The sequence below is a fragment of the Eretmochelys imbricata genome, chromosome 6 (assembly GCF_965152235.1).
Source record: "Eretmochelys imbricata isolate rEreImb1 chromosome 6, rEreImb1.hap1, whole genome shotgun sequence".
NCBI lineage: Eukaryota > Metazoa > Chordata > Testudines > Cheloniidae > Eretmochelys > Eretmochelys imbricata.
In genome coordinates, this window is record NC_135577.1 from 26,700,422 (window position 1) to 26,719,243 (window position 18,822).

Here is an 18,822-nt window from a genome sequence, read left to right on the forward strand (position 1 = left end):
CATTACCTATGCGTTGGCTGCATGTAATGCATACAGCAGAGTGAAACCAGCCTCCCTGCAGCCTGTTTCATGATGAGGCAAATGTCATTACACCCGTCTGTTTTCATATCTTGTACCTGCATTGCCAGAGGGATCTGAGAAATGAATCTTCCCCAGTTGTAACTTGACATGCTTGTGGCTTTTAAAAAAAAAACTTTCTCTGTGTCAAGCTGAGAGAGCACTTCTGCTGAGAGAGCTTCTCATGCAATGAGTAAATTGCCCCAAGAGGAAGCAGGTGCCATTTGAATAAAAGCCACCCTGAGCTCTTGCCTGACTTTTTAAATTGTTCTCTGCTGCTTTGGAATATATTTTACACACACACACACACACACACACACAGTGTAAAATAAATACCACCCACATCTACTAAGTGCAGGACACTATAAAATTCACAGGATGAGAATCACGCGGCATCTCATGCCAGAGAAGTTGTAAATTGCATTTGAAATCTGTTGTTGATGCGCTTCTGAGCCTTTTCTGGCAGCCGCAAACTTCCTGGAAAGAGACAGCAACTATGACCAAGACCAACAGGGCTCTCAAATGCTTGCCTTATGGACACTTCTGGTCCACAGATCCCACTGCAAAGGCAATATGCTACAGGAACCCAGGGTTAAATACTGTTAGTTGATACATTTCTATCCTGCTTCCATCCATCCTTTCACAAGAGATACAAGGCCGCTTGTGGTCATTAAAGATCCCAAGATGCTTTCCATAAGATTAGAAGAGGTGTCCTGATCAAATTTTAGTTTGGGTAATTAGTAACTAAACTCCCCCCCACACACACGCAATTTCAACTGAATATTTTTTCTTTTCTACCTGTCCTCAACTGTTTTGTAGTGTTGCTGTGAATTGTTAATGATGGTCAGGTTTCACCCCCAGAAGTGGCTGCTTTTCACCGGGGACTAAGGTGTTACGCACACACATACATGCATATACAACCTAATTCTCCTCTCATTCACACCACAGAAGACAATGGAATTAAACCTATATAAATGAAGAGACTCAGGCTCATGATTTGTAATCTGCTTTTTAAAATTTCTGCATGAAAGGTTCTATATAAATTCCAATCATTATCTTTGACTACTGGCTAAATAAGCAGAATTTACCTGTGTGAGTTTCCATCCCTGGTACCAATGTCATAGATAATGCTACTTTTGACTGGGAAAGCCCAATTAATTACCATTTCCCTGTGCAATTGTATACATTGGTAAGAAATGCTTCTTGTCATGGGCATATTCAGAATGCAGTAATGAAAGAAATCAATGCAACATTTGAAAGTTTATGGACCAAATTCATCCCTGAGGTAAGTAGGTATCATTGACATCAATGGGCACTATGTTGATTTATGCTCATGCTGAAGTTGGTCCAGTCACTTTGACTGAAGTTTAGTGAGGATATGATTCAGAGATGGGCAGAGCCTTGAACGAGGGGGTGACTGAGGCTATGTGAGGGAGCTGCTTGATTCATTTACAATCTCTGTCCAAACTCTGCAATCTCTGAAGTGTTCCAGGGATTGCTATAAAGGTGGACAACAGTGCAGAGTGTGGGTCATTAGAGGGCCCCATGAGAATCAGAGGTGAATACAAATCCACAGTTGTTTATATTTATATTTAATCCACAGTTGTTTATATTTTAGTTGTACTGGGTACTGGCCCACTCTGGGCAATGTTCAGTCAAAGGCAAGCCCAGAGCCTGGAATTACAACCAGAGCATTGTCAGGCAAGGGGTCTGTCTCATTTGTATTGGTCTCCCTGGGGAAGAGTGTGATAGAGACACCAGTAAATGAATAGAGTGTACTGCTTAAGTTAATGCAACCATTGATATTTGAATTCATCCAGTTAAGCCCTGAAGAATTAAATCAATAATTCATACTAGGGAGATCTTCAACTAGACCCTTACCCAGTTGAATTCCTGTGAGTTGGCAGTGTTCCCCCATACTACAGCAACAGACCTTCCACCCACATCAAATGCAGTGTTCACTGAGTGCAGTACGGGAGGTTAGCCGCTCACCTCAAACACTTTAAGTGTGTGGGAAAGCGATGAAGTCTTCGCTCCCTTAAGCGTGAAGAAAAGGTTCAACATGGCCTTCCCATCCTTCTCCTCGAAGACAATCGTTTCTGTGGCCTCTGCAGCATCCGTGGCAGCGGCGGCAGCTGCCGCTTCTCTCTCCTTCCTGGCATCCTCGATGAGGCTCTGCCGTCTACCGATGAACCGTGGAGACTGGAAGGAGAGCAGAGTTAAAAAGCAGCAATCTTCTCCTTAAGACCACCAAGGAACAATGGGACTCCCATCACTGGATCCCCATTGTAACACTCCTTCAAGGACGAGCAGAACCGCTCTTATTGGAGACAACTAGAGCAATCTGGCTCTGCAAACCTCAGTCTAGGTCCAGCCTCTTTTCAAGGTTCTGAATTTGGCAGTAAGTGTAGTCAGGCACTGGAGCTGTTCCACTGCAAAACAGGATCCAAATAATTCGGGTGGCAGAGCAGTCATAGACATTGCTGTAAGTAGGGCCTGATCTCTTGCCCATTGATGTCAATGGAAAGATCTCCCATTGACTTCAGCTGGGGTTGGATCAAGCCCCAAGTGACTCACGCCTTTTCTTCTGGATGCAGATTGAGGCACGTCGCCTTTGCAGTTGAGGTTCCCCCAGTTTAGACTCCCTACTATAGCTAACCAAAAGAGTGTATTTCTTGTATTACTAAGGTTGAGCCTGGGTTTTTGCTCTGGGCATTATGAATTCTATTGTTTTCGTGTGTTGTTTCATAATAAAGAAGCTTCTTCTAGAGCCTTGAGACACCCTGAAACCCTGGCCTCTACTGGAGGCAGAAGTCCAGATCTCACAAATGCCTACTGCAAGGAGCTGAGTATCTTCAACTCTCATTGGTTTCAATGGGAGTCACAGGTTCCCAATGCCTTACAGGGTTAGTCCTCTCATGCTGTGGTAGGTTCCAGTGTAGAGGGAATATGCCAACCCACCCATTTTTTACTTGTGATCCTTTTATTCACTGCCACCGAAAACAGATCTTGGACCCCATTCTCTGTTGATGTAATTGGGCTAGATCCATTTACACCAGTAGAGAAACTGATCCATCCCTTTTTCGCGTATGTCTTATGTGCATTCCCAAACATTGAGGCAGGGGTATGTCTGTGGAGGTTTATGGACTGCAAATAGCATCTTTTATAGGCTCCCTGGGTCGTCTTTTTTTTTACCACTTTTATCAGAGAGAATAGTTTCAAATCCATCTGAAACAGCCCTAACTGGATTATAAGAGAGCAAGATGGTCCATCTAGAAACTCCCACCAGGCTTGTGTCTACTGCTCATTATGGGATCATACATTCATGATGTTTTGTTAGGTCTGACTGGAAAAGCTGTAAGTCCATCCCAGCCACGACCAGTCAACCTGGCCTCAGCACACTGCTGGTAATATACCTCCTTCCCAGGGCAAGACTTAGCAACAGAGTAAGAATGGGTTAAGCAATAAAACTGAATCTTTACCCCAAATTTGAAATGCTATTTATTTCTGTGCTCCCTGATTGCAGGGAAGAGTGGAAGGAGAAAAGCTGTTTCAGCTATTTCTGGCCAGGCCGGAAACAGGAAGCATTGTGAGCACCTAAGAAAACCTGTTCCCAACCCAAGTTTGCAGGCATAAGAGATTTGTCTAGTTCAGATAAGATGTTGACAATATCCCAAACTTTTGGGTGCTTTTCCAAAGGGAACTCTTATTTGTATGACAGTAGCACATAGAGACCCCAGTTCAGCTCAGAACCCAATTGTGCTAGACATTTTACAGGCACAGTAAGAAAGTCCCTACCCTAAAAATGCTTCCAGTCTAGAGGACAAGGCAGAGAAAGACTCGGAGAAGTGAAATATTATCCCCATTTTAGAGATACGGAATTGAGGCACAGAGAGCTTAAGTAGCTTGCCCAATTTTGCACAGGAAATCTGTTACACAGCAGGAACTGAAGCCAGTTCTGAGTCCCAACTCAGGACCTCAAACATAAGCCTTTCTTTCCTCTTGTATTGCAAAATCTCTGAACTTTTTGAGGTTTACCCACTCATAATTCTTCAGATGTGTTGAATATGCCAACAGGAGGACTAATAAAGATTAGTCCTGCATACAATAAACAGTCACTGAATATTTTGCTCCCCTACAGCTGGGTATATGTGAGCTTCCTTAGGTGGGTAGTAATACTAAAGCCTGGTTTTAAAGCTTTATAAAATCTCTCACTTCCTTTTTCTCCCCACCTGCTCAAGTGCCTTTATTTAATTAGTAGAGCCAGGTGCAAACCTCACTCACCTGTTGAAAAAAGAGTTCTTAACAGTTTTGAAAGCATTTGTTTTCATAATAGAGAAATTTTCTTTCTCACTGATCGTTTGTTTTCTTTTTTCTTTTTCTTCAAAAAATTGAACATTTTCTACGTCACAATCGGAAGTTTTCAAAATTCAAAATAATTAAAAAAACCCTTAAAACTGTCAGAAGAATCCTACCACATAACTCATCCTATCCACTCCCCGAAACCTGATGATGAATGATGATAACTCAGCATGACAGAAAGAAGACATGACTTATGAAGAAATACAAAGAAGACTAACACCAAGAGACTAAAACCCAGATGGCTACATTTTTCAGTTAGTTTCCATTGAAAATATTTCAAAAATGTCCATAAGTCTCCCAAAAGGCTTTTGGGGGGAAAATTTAAAAAAATCTTGCAAAATTTAAACCAGCTCTACCATTCAGCCTTCTTTTTTTTTCTTTTGTATTTTTAATTTCCTCCACTGACCCAGTGTATTTTCTTTTAAAATCATTCACGCATCTTATATGCAGCCAGTCTCAAAGCTTTCCTCACATTTTAAACACAAGCACTTATCTAGTTTTCTGTTTTATACCATATTTTTATACATCAACCCATGCACCAGCCCCCAGAACTTTTTTTATTAAAGATTCGCTTATATGATGCTATTTGAAGCTTGTCACACGTTTGTTCCTTGCAGTATAAAAGACACACATCTGAACAAATAATCACAGGTTATCTGCATGATCAGGTCCACAATGGGGTATAGAGGACTGGGTATGTGTTCATGTCGAAACAGAAAACTCATCTAACAAATATATTAGGTCCCAATTCAAGAAAGCATCCCCATTTAGGAAGCAGTTAAGCATGGGTTTAAATCCCACTGGAAGTGCTTAAAGTTAATCAAATTAATTTAAACTTCCCACGATAGAAAGAACAAACACCCCTGTGCAAAACCAGCCATCTGTAACAAATCAGTTCCTCAACGTTCCAAGCCAAGCAATGCTTTAACAAAAAGACACATCTTGCCCTGTGCCCTGAAGTTCAACAAACTTTAGCTTTGGCTGGGTAGAGGAAAAGAGAAAGAAGGAAAGAACCATGTGTGACAGATGTAAATCACAGCATCTAATGGACAACTGGAAAGGGCTCTAAAAGCATGATCTTGTGTTGTATGAAAATCAGAATAGAATCAGCAGATCAGATCATTGATAAACATCCACTTGACACAAGTTGCTTCCATTCGGTGAGTTATGCTGGCATTCAGTCCCCAACATAATCAGACATTGACACTGCAGCTTTGCTAAAATTTACTATGTGACACCTCCTCCTCTGCATGATTAAGGCTGGCTTCACGGATGTGCAGCAGACTGCATTGGATCTAAAGGGAATCAGTTTTGTTTCCTCTACAGCTGGTTACTAGAAAGAACTGTAGAATCATCCTAGCAGCTGGCAGGCAGTCACCTGAACATTCACTTAGTATGTCTGGGTAAGTTAACAAGATACTAGATTTTGTTTGGGAGGGTCTGTGGTTGCGGGGGGGGGGAAATGATATTTGCCTGCCATCTCCACGGCTTATTCTATTCCGTCTGCTTGCTTGCTTTCCATCACACTGGTCTCTCTTTCTTTACCCTCCTCTTTGCTATTTTTTTAGAATGTTATTAACCCCTTTGGGAGTAAAGTTGTAACTCAGTACAGTTGCACAGGGTTTTCATTACCAGTTGCAAATTAGATACACACAAACAAAATTGATTCCTCTTTCCACACTGACTCTTCTCCCAGTAATGCTTGTTTTTATTAGGAGTCGTTATTGAAAGGTATGTTTTGAATCAGCTTGCAGATTAGTTCATCTCATGTGTATTTTAGAATTCTTACTACAGTAAAAAACATTACTTTTGTTCTGTTAAGCATCAGGTTGCTTATTCTGGACTAGATTCTGAATCCATGATTGACATTTTGTGGTACTTTACTCCTCCAACAGCCCCCTTGAAATTGTGGCAACTCAGCGGGACGACTCAGTGTGAATAAGGATGCCAGAGTATGGCCTTCTGAGTTTGAGTAACCAGAGCAACTTGGCTTTTCCCCTGCTTATAATTTTCAAGAATCTAGGAAACAGAGAGGATTTTACTTGTTAAGAACATGTACCGTAGCCTGGCATACTGATCAATACAGTGTCATTATTTCCTTTTGCCAGTATAGCTTATTTGGTTCAGGAACTGATATAAACAATACTAGCAAAAGCACTTTTTTGCTGATATAAGCTGCATCTCCAGTAAGGGGGTTTGACGGTCCAGTTATACTGTCAAACCCTTTTTAGTGTAGACAAGGCTTAGATCCTCAATGCTTTGAGACAAGCGCTGTCTTTTCGTTCTGTTTTTGTACAGCGCCAAGCACAGCAGGGTCCTGCTCCATGAGCATCATCATAATAAAGGAAACGCAACAGCTCCTTTAGAACAGGGTGAGTCTGTGGGGCAGGGGGCAGATCACTGACAGGATGTTAAAACACTGAAGCAAGATGACCGCTTGTCCCAGACATAGAGGTCCAGATTTCTAAAACGATATAGACTTTGCTGCGGTCAGCATCACCACACGTAAATGATTCAGGAATCTAAATCTCACTTTCAAAAGGGATTTAGGCACTTAGGAGTCTAAATCCATCAGTTGGCTGTGAGATTTAGACTCTAAAGTACCTAAATCCCTTTTGAAAAAGAGATTGAGATTCCTAAATCAGTTAAATGTTGTGATGCTAAGCATATCAACATTGAAATAGGTTTAAAAATCTGGGCCAAACTCAATAAATAGCAGAAATGCAGGGGCAGAGCCTCAGTTGATTTAAATCTGATTAATGAATAATGGGAATGTGGAAACCTTCTGCTAAAGGTGCAGTAAAAAGGATAAACTAAAAAAGAAAAGACAGAGTCTTAAATGTGCATTTCAGATTTGTCATCTGTTATTAAAGCCTAACAATTTCGTTCTGAGCTTTTCCAGGTCCCCTTCCCTACGAAGGCAATGGTTTTTGAAATAACTTGAAGTCTGATATAAGCTTGTCAGTGCTGAAAGCAAAGTGAGAAAGGTGGGGGGATGGGAGGAAGGGGTCTATCATAATCCAGGAGCAGCAGCTTTGGTAAAACAGTACTTAAAGCCTTGCATAATGACAGGTTTCAGAGTAGCAGCCGTGTTAGTCTGTATCCGCAAAAAGAAAAGGAGGACTTGTGGCACCTTAGAGACTAACCAATTTATCTGAGCATAAGCTTTCGTGAGCTACAGCTCACTCTCTAAGGTGCCACAAGTCCTCCTTTTCTTTTTGAAGTACTTAAAGTGCTCCCCTCAGCAGCCCAGCTTAATTTTTAAATTAGCCCTTTGGGCGGAGGGAGAGAATCACTAAAAGGGACAAAAGGAGACAACACAATTTCATTCTGAGCTTTTCTAAACACCCTTCCCAGGGTGCCATGAAGGAGACAGTATTGCTAAACAAGACCATTCAAGGTCACGTTTGTCATTTAAAGACTAAATACCCACATGAATTGTATTACAGCACCAATTAAATGCCCCTTCATTGTCAGCTCCTGCTGTTACCACAGACAGAGGGATGTTCTTCTGAGCATTAATATGGCAATCTGGAAAGTGCCAGTGTTCTAAGAGTTCACTACTACGCCAGCCAAAGTATTCTTTTGCTGGTCTAAGTTGCATCTCCACTAAGAGGGTTCTAAGAATTAACTACCTTGTAGTTCACTATGTGCTAGTTGGAAAATGCCAAAGTGAGATATGGAAACGCCCGTGGTTTTCAATGATTGTGTACTACAGAAATCATGCTTACCTCTTCATTTCCTAGCTCTCCTTCCCTTCTTTCCTAGCATGCTACAGTGTCTAGGAAACTTTTTTGTTGTTTGCACAGTAGCTGATTTTACAAAACACACAGCATTGCACAGAGCGGAGGCAAGGGTGGGTCAGCAAAATACAGAGAGTAGAGAATGGAAAGCTGCAAATAACACATCAGAAGTCAAACCCAGTTTTACACACAATATTAAATAACAATTATGTTATTGGATTAGATGACCTCGGCTGTCTTTTCTTTCCAGGTCAAATATCTGTGGTTCTGGAAAGTGGTAGGAAAGAGGGGAACTTTAATTTGGGGGGTGAAGGTTATGTGGGGCAGCTCTCATCTGACTCTGCTAGGGAAAAGGTTGTACGGTCACTGCTAGGAAAAGCAGAGGGATATTTAAAACAAATATATACTTTACAGCATAGACAAACTCTAAACTTATCTTAAATCCAGATTTTCAATACATGCTCTTTGCACACAGTAAGATCCATTTTAAAAAAAAACTTTACAATCTCCTACCTACTGATAACTGGGAAAAACTATAGAAGGCACTAAACTGAGTTTGCCAAATGCAGGTGCTAATCAAAGCAATCACTTGAGATCCTATAGTGCCCTAACTGTGGGGCATTAGGAAGTTGTTCCATAGGTTGACTGCCCACTGTACTAGACATCTAGAAGAGAAGGAGACTGCCACAAAAAGGGACAAACTATGCATTAAAGGTTTGATCCGACAGAATGCTGCATGCCTTATCGTCTCATTGGCTTTAATGTCTCCTAGGGACATCAGTTGATGCTAGATGACAAAACTGTTTTTAACTAAAACGCCCTGCATGTCCCTAGTGCCAGGCCAACTGAATCAGTGTATCTGAAACTCACCTGGATTCAGATTTTAAAGGTAGTTTAAGACTCAGCATGAAGTGTTATCTTCCCCTCACTTATAGTTATATTGCATGCGGGATTGTTCCACACACTGAGCCGATGGTCCTAAATCTCTGTGGGTGGAAGCAGACCCTGCAGTAATTACATAGTAACAGTTAGCAAGTTTGCCTGAATTCCCACCACCTTGTAGCTTCACTGGAAAAAAGAAAGACATGTGTTTTCTTTCAATTGGCAAAGAAGAACACTCTTTGGCTTAGTGCTGTGAAATTAATAAAACCTAGAGAGTGTTTAGATTTTCAAAGTGCATTTTTACCCTAGGGATTCCTTGTTATTCTTGTTTTCGCTCTATTGGTTATTCTAGTTTAAGAGGGCAGTTTTATTATATTATTAGTTAAGGTTATTTGTTTTCCAATATTTATATGTATTGTGTATTAGTTTGTGTGTATGAATTATTGAGGCTGGATTTGATTTCTGATTTGCCAACCCTGAGTGCCTAGATGCATGTGTGCAGTGATGCTTTCAAAATAAAGTGATCATTCTGTTAGTTCATCTAGCTATAGTTGCAGTCCCTTGTGCAGCTTTAGTCATTCTGGAGACTACTGGGTATTAGTGGTGGTGGGGTTGGGGGGTTCTTACCATGATGGCCTCGGCTTGCTTGGAGTCCAACTCTGACACCGCCCTGCGGAAGCCTTTGGCTGAAGAAGTGGAGGAGTTGGGGGTTGGCATCCTTGCTGTCGTACTGGCTCTGCTCTCAGCTTTGCCTCTTCTTGCCAGGCTTTTATAGGGCAGGTCTGACGTCAAAGACCCTTTCACATCCCCCCCCCTTCCCCACCTCCCTCCCTTTAGCCTGAGGGGGAGAGAAGAGAGGGGGGGGATGTGGACAAGAAAAACGCTTCTGTCCCATTAAATCTAATTGCTACAAAGATTGCAGACACCCTGCCTCTGCAAACCAGCCATCAGCCTTTCTCCTCCTGCACCCAAAAGCTTTTGCTCTGTTTCTCTTTCTCTCCTTCCCTGCAATGGAGTTCACTCCTTGGTCCTGTGTGTTTTATTCTCCCCCATTTTCTTCTCCAGTTTGGGCTACGCTGAGCTGTAGTGCTTTAATGCTGCAAAAGAATAAAACCAAGGGAGAAAAAGAGTCAGACCATTCTATCCTTTTTAGTCTGCAGCCCTACAATAATGTAGACAAAATAATAATTAATAATAGAAATGAAATAGGACATGGCATGCTGACTTTGGACCTGATTCTGAGCTCACATACACCCCCGCTGGTGTAAATCAGGAAAAACTCTGCTGAAGTCAAAAGGGTCAGATCTCCAGATGCAGTAAATTGGCACCGCTCTCTTGACTTCAGCACTCATTAAGACCAGCTGAAGATCTGGCCCAAAGGGGTCAGACTGGTGTAAAACCAGCGTAAATAAGACTAGAATCCTTGGTAGGAGAGGGGGAAGGTTTTTTTAAATTAAGAAATCTAATTGGAACAATAGGAGAAGGATTCAGGGCTTTGCTCCGTTTGCTGTAATTACTCCAAACCCAATGACTCGAAGATCCATGGAGCTATGACGATTCACACCAGCTGAGGGGCTGCCTCGGGGATTTGGTGTTGCTACAACTTCCTTTTCGGACTTATTGGAAACAACTTTTGATCATTTTTAAAAATGGCGTTAATGCATTTTGCTGGCTTGCAAGCCTTAAGACTGAGAGCCAGCCAGCGTGAAGGGTCATTGCACCATTGAAGTCAATGGCATTATGTCAATTTGCATTAGCTAAGGAGGTGTCCCAGAAACGTTCTCTTGTTAATTACATGGGCCGCAGCATTGTAAGACTCATGTTATCTCCCTAATGGGCTCCCAACTCTGGCTGGGAGGAACCATCATCAGTGGAGAGATGATAGGCTAGTCTTGATGGCCTATCCGGACCTTAGCCTGTCTACTAAGAATACCAAGTTGGTACCAATGGTACTGGTGGTTGCCATGTTGTGTCATGGGTACTCCCCCATTGAGATCTAGACTTACTAAGCCACATTTATAAAATGCTTGATGTCTCTTGATTGTTGCAGTTTTGTTGTTTGTCATCTACTATAGTTAAATTGGAAAGTACAAAGAGCATGACAAAACTGTATCAGTGCACAGGGATATTTTTGACCAGCACATTGGTGGGTGTACAGCAGCTTAGCTTTCTTGACATCAGAGTTATACCAATTTACACCAGCTGAGGATCTGTCCCAATACTGCATACAAATACATTTCAACTGAATTTGGTCATTTTGGATTCCAGTTGCCAGCACTAAACACATGCAAATACCATTGTCAGAGGGTAAATTGGCCCATTTATGGGGGAGCAGGGTCTAGTGCACCTGTGACTCGATAGCTGCCTCTCAACTGGGTTTAAATGTACACATCTGTGCCAGAGAAGTGGGGAAGTCAGGAAGGGATAGATGACAGCTGCCTGGGGGCAGAGGAGAGAGAGAAGGAGATGAATAGTTGAGGGGAAAGAGTACCAGGAAACCAGGAGGAGAGCAACGAGATAGGAGGAAAGATGAGATAACTGGCTCTGTGGATATGGGGAAAGCAGTGGATGTGATATATCTTGACTTTAGCAAAGCTTTTGATACAGTCTCCCACAGTATTCTTGCCAGCAAGTTAAAGAAGTATGGATTGGATGAATGGACTATAAGGTGGATAGAAAGCTGGCTAGATTGTCGGGCTCAATGGGTAGTGATCAATGGCTTGATGTCTATTTGGCAGCCGGTATCAAGCGGAGTACTCCAGGGGTCAGTCCTGGGGCCAGTTTTGTTCAACATCTTTATTAATGATCTGGATGATGGGATGGATTGCACCTTCAGCAAGTTTACGGATGACACTAAGCTGGGGGGAGAGGTAGATATGCTGGAGGGTTGGGATAGGGTCCAGCGTGACCTAGACAAATTGGAGGATTGGGCCAAAAAAAATCTGATGTGGTTCAACAAGGACAAGTGCGGAGCCCTGCAGTTAGGAAGGAAGAATTTCATGGACCACTACAGGCTGGGGACCAACTGGCTAAGCAGCAGTTCTGCAGAAAAGGACCTGGGGATTACAGTGGATGAGAAGCTGGGTATGAGTCAGCAGTGTGCCCTTGTTGCCAAGAAGGCCAGTGGCATATTGGGCTGTATTTGTAGGAGCATTGCCAGCAGATCGAGGGAAGTGATTATTCCCCTCTATTTGGCACTGGTGAAGCCACACCTGGAGTGTTGCATCCAGTTTTGGTCTCTCCCCTGCCCCCACTACAAAAGGGATGCGGACAAATTGAAGAGAGTCCAGCAGAGAGCAACAAAAATGATTAGGGGGCTGGAGCACATGACTTACGAGGAGAGGCTGAGGGAACTGGGGTTATTTAGTCTGCAGAAGAGAAGAGTGAGGGGGGATTTGATAGCAGCCTTCAATTACCTGAAGGGGGGTTCCAAAGAGGATGGAGCTAGGCTGTTCTCAGTGGTGGCAGATGACAGAACAAGAAGCAATGGTTTCAAGTTGCAGTGAGGAAGGTCTAGGTTGGATATTAGGAAACACTACTTCACTAGGAGGGTGGTGAAGCACTGGAATGGGTTACCTAGGGAGGTAGTGGAATCTCCATCCTTAGAAGTTTTTAAGTCTCAGCTTGACAAAGCCCTGGCTGGGATGATTTAGTTGGTGTTGGTCCTGCTTTGAGCAGGTGATTGGACTAGATGACCTCCTGAGGTTTCTTCCAACCCTAATCTTCTATGATTCTATGAACCATGAGCTGATCATGATGAGTGCAAAGGAAAACAGTTGGGAGGCTTGTGAAGTGGTCCCAAGGAAGAGTGAAAGAACCAGCATTGTCAATGTAAGCTGGCCGCAGAAGCAAGCAGTTGATCCTAGAGGGAGGTCCCAAGGAGCAGAGGTAGGACTCACAGCAAGGAAGCCTGGGGAGCATAACACTGCAGAGTGACCTGAGTGGAGTGGTGTGGGAAGAACCCAAGAACGAGGGGTTGGTCCTGGAGGAAGGTTCCTCTGAGCAGGGATAGGAATCAAAGGTGAGGAGTCCTGGGGCAATAAAACACTCTGAGGAGATCCTCTTTCAGCAGACCTAACTTGGGGCTATGGGAGAAGACTTGTGGGAGAGAAGTGGGTCTTGGAATTCTCAGGTAGGAGGTCTGGAGAGTGGGGCCATGGCTCAGGGCAAAGGAACTTGGGTTGGCTAGTTAATGACTCTTGAGTGGGTGACCTGGGAACGGTGACCTTTGTATGGGATTGGAGAGCTGCTACTTTGTAACCCTTATTTTACTTGGGTGGTTTTGAGAGGAATTGGTTTTACTATTAGGACCATGGCACTTTATATGAATGAAAGGATTTGAATTTGCCATTAAGAAAGACAATATTCGTTTGCACGTGTGGAGAAAAGGGAAACTGAGGAAGACATATGGTTATGCCATGGCTTGCTGCAGGAGAGTGGCTTTAGGAGGGGCAGCCTCAAAACAGAGGTAAAGACTGAAGCAATGAGCAAAGTACCAGCCAGGGAGTCTGCTATCCCAGCTATCAGTCACCTCTGCCTCCCTGATCTTCACGTGCAGTACCCCTTCTCTCATGTTTTGAGCACCGAGTTCTTTCCATGCCTTTAATTTCATCCCTAATCCCCTCTGTGTCTCTCAAACCTACTGTTCTTCCTCTGTTAAACACTGGCTGCTTGAAATGTGAGATGAAAAATAATTTTACCAAACTGAAGTGCAGGACAGCACTTCAGAACACAAGGAACCTTTCTACATCACCTTCCTGAAGTCAGATCCTGCCACGCTGTGTCTATCTTAGAACCAAAGCAGGCCCCTGTCCCGCTCAGTGTCTATGTGCTACTCCCATTGATAGTTCTAGGCACTGTATGAAGGGGAGAGCAGACTGAGGTATACACTATAGACGCCATAAAATATTTTGGAAAAGGAAGCAGGGAGTGGCATGTGGCCAAAGCCCTGCTGAGCTCCTTGGCTGTTGGAATGGCACTTGGGGGCTACTGGCAGAGAGAAACAAATTAGAGTATTTAGTCTGTGATTTAGTTTGTGCCAATGGCTGAAGTGGCCCCTGGCGAGCAACTGGACTGGGGTGTGAGGAGGAAGGGGAGCAGTGTGTGCCAGGCTTTGTAGAGATATCTTTGTTCGTTTCTTTCCTCACTGGATCAAGCGCTGAACACAGCACGGCCAGCCCTGTGGGTTGGGCTCAGTATGTGGGTTATTGTCTAAGTATAAACTTTTCCAGCATTTGCACTGAATATAAATTTGCTTGACCCCCACTTTGGTTAAAGTTCTGACCAAGAAAACATTTAACTTGAAAAATGAAGGGAGAGTCCTACAGTCCTTCACCCGTTTTTCTAGGAGTGTGCACACAACCTCTTTAGGCTCACTCTTCTATCAGGGCTAGGATTCACAAGGCTTTCCCCTGGAATCCCCAACAAAATCTCAAGCAAACTGTATAACCTTAAATGCCCTACCACTCTTTTTTGGTCCCAGATGGTGATTGCAGAGTTCCTGTCATTTTCCCTGCAGATCCTTTACTATTGTCAACTTCCTTTCTTTATATTAACCCACAGCTTGGATTGATCAATAATTGGGGCTGGCCAACCCACCAGCTGAAGCCAGGTACCTTGAGCTCAGTAGTTCTAGTTATCCATTTCATGATAGTGGGGAATACATTCCCCATCACAGGATGATATTCTTAGCCATATGAAAAAACAATCCTTTTTTGAACTCTGCTAAGCTCTTGACCTCCATGTTATCTTGTGGCAATGAGTTCCACAGACAACTTTTTCACACAATCAGTAATTAATCTAGGATTTCCTTAGAGGCATCTGCTGGGAGAAATAGAGTGAAACTAGGGTAAAATCTGGGACCCTCTAAAATCAGTGGCAAAATTCCCATCAACTTTAATATACATCAGGATTTCACCCATGGTCAATAAAAAGATTTTGAGGTCTGCATGCTCATGGAGATGGAATTTAAGATTTCTGTCCAGGAGAGGCCAGTCCCTCAAACTGAAGTGACTCACCTCTTCCTTTCTCCTCTGTTTCTTCTATCCCCTTTTCAACTGACCACAATTTGGCCTCATTTTATTACTGTATCCTTTCTAAAGGTTTCTGTCTCCACTCCCCAGGAGTCTTCCACTACTTCTAGTGGTGAATGGGTGTTTCTAAAGGCAATGCATACAGGCAGTTGCTTGGGAGAGAGAGAAGTGTCAGGGACGTGCTACTTGGAGATGGAGACAAAATGGCAAGTTCTTTAACACCCACCTTTCCTCTGGCATTCAACTGAAACCCTCTTATTTGTGCCCCCATGCACAAAAATGTATTGGGGTGGTGCTGCCTTTTGGTACCCCATCATCATCTTAGTAATGCCGTGGGAAGAGCTGGAGACACAGCTTGTAGGAAAGGAAAGCTGATGAAGATTTCACCATGAGTGAGTCTCCTTCTGGACAAGGAGGTTTGGGTGCAGTTCCTTTTGGAGACAGTCAGCACTGTTCAGTGCATCTGCCAGGAGGAGTGGGTCATGGCTGCGTTGCAACACAAGTTACAGCTCCCTGGCAAGATCTGATGCACTCTCTCTCTGCAGCACACCCAGTCCCTGCCTCATGGAGCTAAGTACCCCAGTTGAGCTTCCCACCATTGTGGTGGGTTGCACAGTCACTACGGCCCATCAGTCCAGCTCCCCTGCTTCCCAAATTGTGCTTCTTAAGCAGTTATTACTAATGCCTCAATCTTAGTTCAAGTTTGGACTAGAGATGAGCAAGAGCCAAAGTATGGCTTCATTTAGCATTTATTATTTGCATTAAAGTACTGCCTAGAAGCTGCAGCTGAGACCAGGGCCCCCTGGTGCTAGGAGCTGTACAAACACACAGTGAACCAAAGAGCTTACAATATAAATGGACAAGACAGACAAAAGGAAGAATCACTACCCCCATTATCATACGTGGCAAACTGAGGCACAGAGACATTCAGCGACTTACCAAGGTCACACAGGAAGTCCTGTGGAAGAGCTGGGAACTGAAGCTAGAGCTCCCAAGCCCTAGGCCAGTTTCTTAATCACAGGATCAGCTTCTTCCACCATCCATTCTCTCAGGGTGGGTCAGACCCCTCTCTAGTTCAGAGAGGAGCAGGGCAGCCCATCCAAACAAGAAGTGCACGAACGAAAACCAACCCCCACCTGCTAGGAGACCGTCTACAGCTCTAACATTTCCATCCCCTGGTGTCTCAGTGTCTCAGTTAATCATCTATTCCGTTGGGTGTGCAATTTGTGCTAATATCAAATGCAATTTTTGTGTGTGTGCCTAGCTAAACACTGGCCCCACCAGAGCCATGCCTGCCTGCGGTTTCCACCACTGTTGGACTAAATAATGAATCTGTTCGGGAAGAAAGAGGAAAGCATTAGAAAGCATTTGAAAGGGATTCAAGATGAAGCAAGAGTGCTCGTTCTCTAGCGCTATGTTTCTGATATTCGGGCCACGGGATTCTCTCTGCATGGGTATAGGCATCATGTTCATACACGGACGGTGCGTGTGTATAAAGGGATTTACCGGATCTCAGCCGTTTCCACTTCTGCTTCAGGAACAACACCGTTGGAGGCAGCTTAGCTGAACTGGTCCAAAAAAGCAAAAGCAACTCTGACTGTGCCTTGCTAAAGGGTAAGCCAGAGATGAGAGAGATTAAGGAAATGGCATTATCATACACAGCACTGTTGGTCTGTCTTTTGGATGTTCATTTCACCTGCTGTTGGATTCTAGTGTTGATGATACAGAAGAAATAGCAGTGAAATGTCTGTTACTTTAGACCTTTGGGGTGGATTAATTTGGTTGTTCGTACATCTTAAAACTTTGTTTGTAATAAATGCCCTTACTAAGTGTCTCGGATGCAGGGAGCAATCTGCTTGTCTGGTGTACACTTGTCTAAACTGCCCAGGGGGCACTCAGCTGAAAAGACCACACTCATAATACTTTATGGCCCTAATCTAAAGTACATGATGGTCGATGGAAAGACGCCCATTGACTTCCATTGGCTTTGGATTGGGCCCTAGCTGAGCAAGGATATTAGTATGTATTTATTTGTATTACCATAGTACCTGGGAGCCCCAGTCATGGAGCAGGAACCCATTGTGCTAGGCACTGTACAAACATAGAACAAAAAGGCAGTCCCTACTGACATGCCACTTGGTATCTGAAGACTATAGGTTCCACTTCAGGGCAGACTGTTCAACAAGGAAGATAGCCCAGTGCCAGCTGTGACTCTTCAAACACACCAGCTAACCACACTGGTTGTTAACGCTGTAGACTTTTTGCCAGCCTTCATATAGAATTTAAACAATCTCCTTGGAAGCCCAGTCCCTCTTGACTCTAAGTGAGTGGACCCTGTGATATTAGGCTCTTTTCACAGTAATATATCAGAAAATCCAATTTCCTCTGTTCTCAAAGGACTAGAAATATGTCACAGGTCAATTCCTCGTTAGATTTCCCTCCTTCATCCAATAAGGCAATGCTCAGTCTCATCCTGTAATAAACTTATTTAGGCTTTATTAATTAAATGAAAATGAAGCAAGAGCTATTTGCACAATGCTAAGAATATTAAACACTCAGACCAAGCCAAACTTAGGTTATTATCTTATAAAACTTCTGTTCTAAGTAACATAGTCCCGTAGGTTCAGCTTCTGAGACTTATCCCAGCTGTGGAAGCTAGGGGTCCTTTATCTGGCACACAAAGTCCTGGATCCTGTCTGGTAAAAAGAATCTGGTTTTGTTTCCTTCCCCTACGCAGCTTTTATCTGAAAACCCTGCTATGTGCCTGTTCGGGCCCTAGGCTCACAGATGAATAAGGTGATGGGAAGGAGTCCATGAGGTAATTCTTCAGTGAAGACATCCTGAGTTACTCATCCCTGGGTGGGAGTTTCCTCTTCTCTGTTGTATTGTACACTGGTTTCTACCTACTGTACTGAGAACTGAGGAGTTTCCTTTAGACATGTTGCTTTTTAATGAGTATCAATTGACCATTCGTCCCCTAAGAGGTATAGTCATTTCTATGGGTGAAACTCTGCAATGATTAATGGCTCTTGTTCTCATGGGTCTGTCCCAGCCGTGTGAGAGTTATGTAACACACATGCACAGATGTTACTCTTCACGTGAGAAATACAGAGATTAACATATGCATATTACAGTTATCAGATCACCAGTATTTAGGAAAGTCCAAACACTACATATTTTACTTCAATTTTAACAGCTTAATTTTAATAACATTCCACCAGCATTTTGCCTGACGCTTTCAGCTGTTACATAGGCCTAGAATTGGCCTAAGTCTCCAGCATCACACCTACCCAATGAGCTTACCATCTGGGCCATGCCCTGAGAGTCATGCAAGCAGTTGGTGTTTTACTTGGTATCTCTTAATGCCCCCCAAATCATGTGTATATAACAGCATAGCTATACACCCTCTCACATATTCTTCTACAGCCCATCAAGCCTTCTTAGAAACCCCACCCAAAAGCAGAAGAGTGTTTATGCCCATGGCCCCAGGCACCATGTGCAAAGGCCCAAGATACTACTAAAGCATCAACGGCCTAAGCCACTGTTGATTGAAGTGGATGGAGAGTTTCCAACTGACTTCAGTGGGCTTTGGATCAGGTCTCAAATGCATCACATTCTCCTATAGCAGAGGTGGGCAAACTACAGCCCGCGGGACCGACCTGCCCGGCCCTTGAGCTCCTGGCCTGGGAGGCTAGCCCCTGGCCCCTCCTCTGCTGTTTCCCCTCCCACGTACTTTCACCACCGCA

General features: G+C 43.6%; 1 protein-coding gene across 2 annotated transcripts in view; it reads right to left on the reverse strand.

The window, feature by feature from the left end:
* The window catches only part of TH (tyrosine hydroxylase), a 30,203-nt gene extending 20,442 nt beyond the window's left edge, over positions 1-9,761 (reverse strand). The window contains exons 1-2 of one of the 2 annotated variants that reach the window (XM_077820031.1): positions 9,672-9,761; positions 2,050-2,259 (exon numbers count right to left, since the gene is read on the reverse strand). In XM_077820031.1, the coding sequence (XP_077676157.1) occupies positions 2,050-2,259; positions 9,672-9,761 (300 nt within the window). Of the gene's footprint in view, positions 1-2,049; positions 2,264-9,663 lie in introns of both variants that reach the window. The other variant, XM_077820030.1, reaches the window with a different exon arrangement.
* Positions 9,762-18,822: the final 9,061 nt, after the last annotated feature.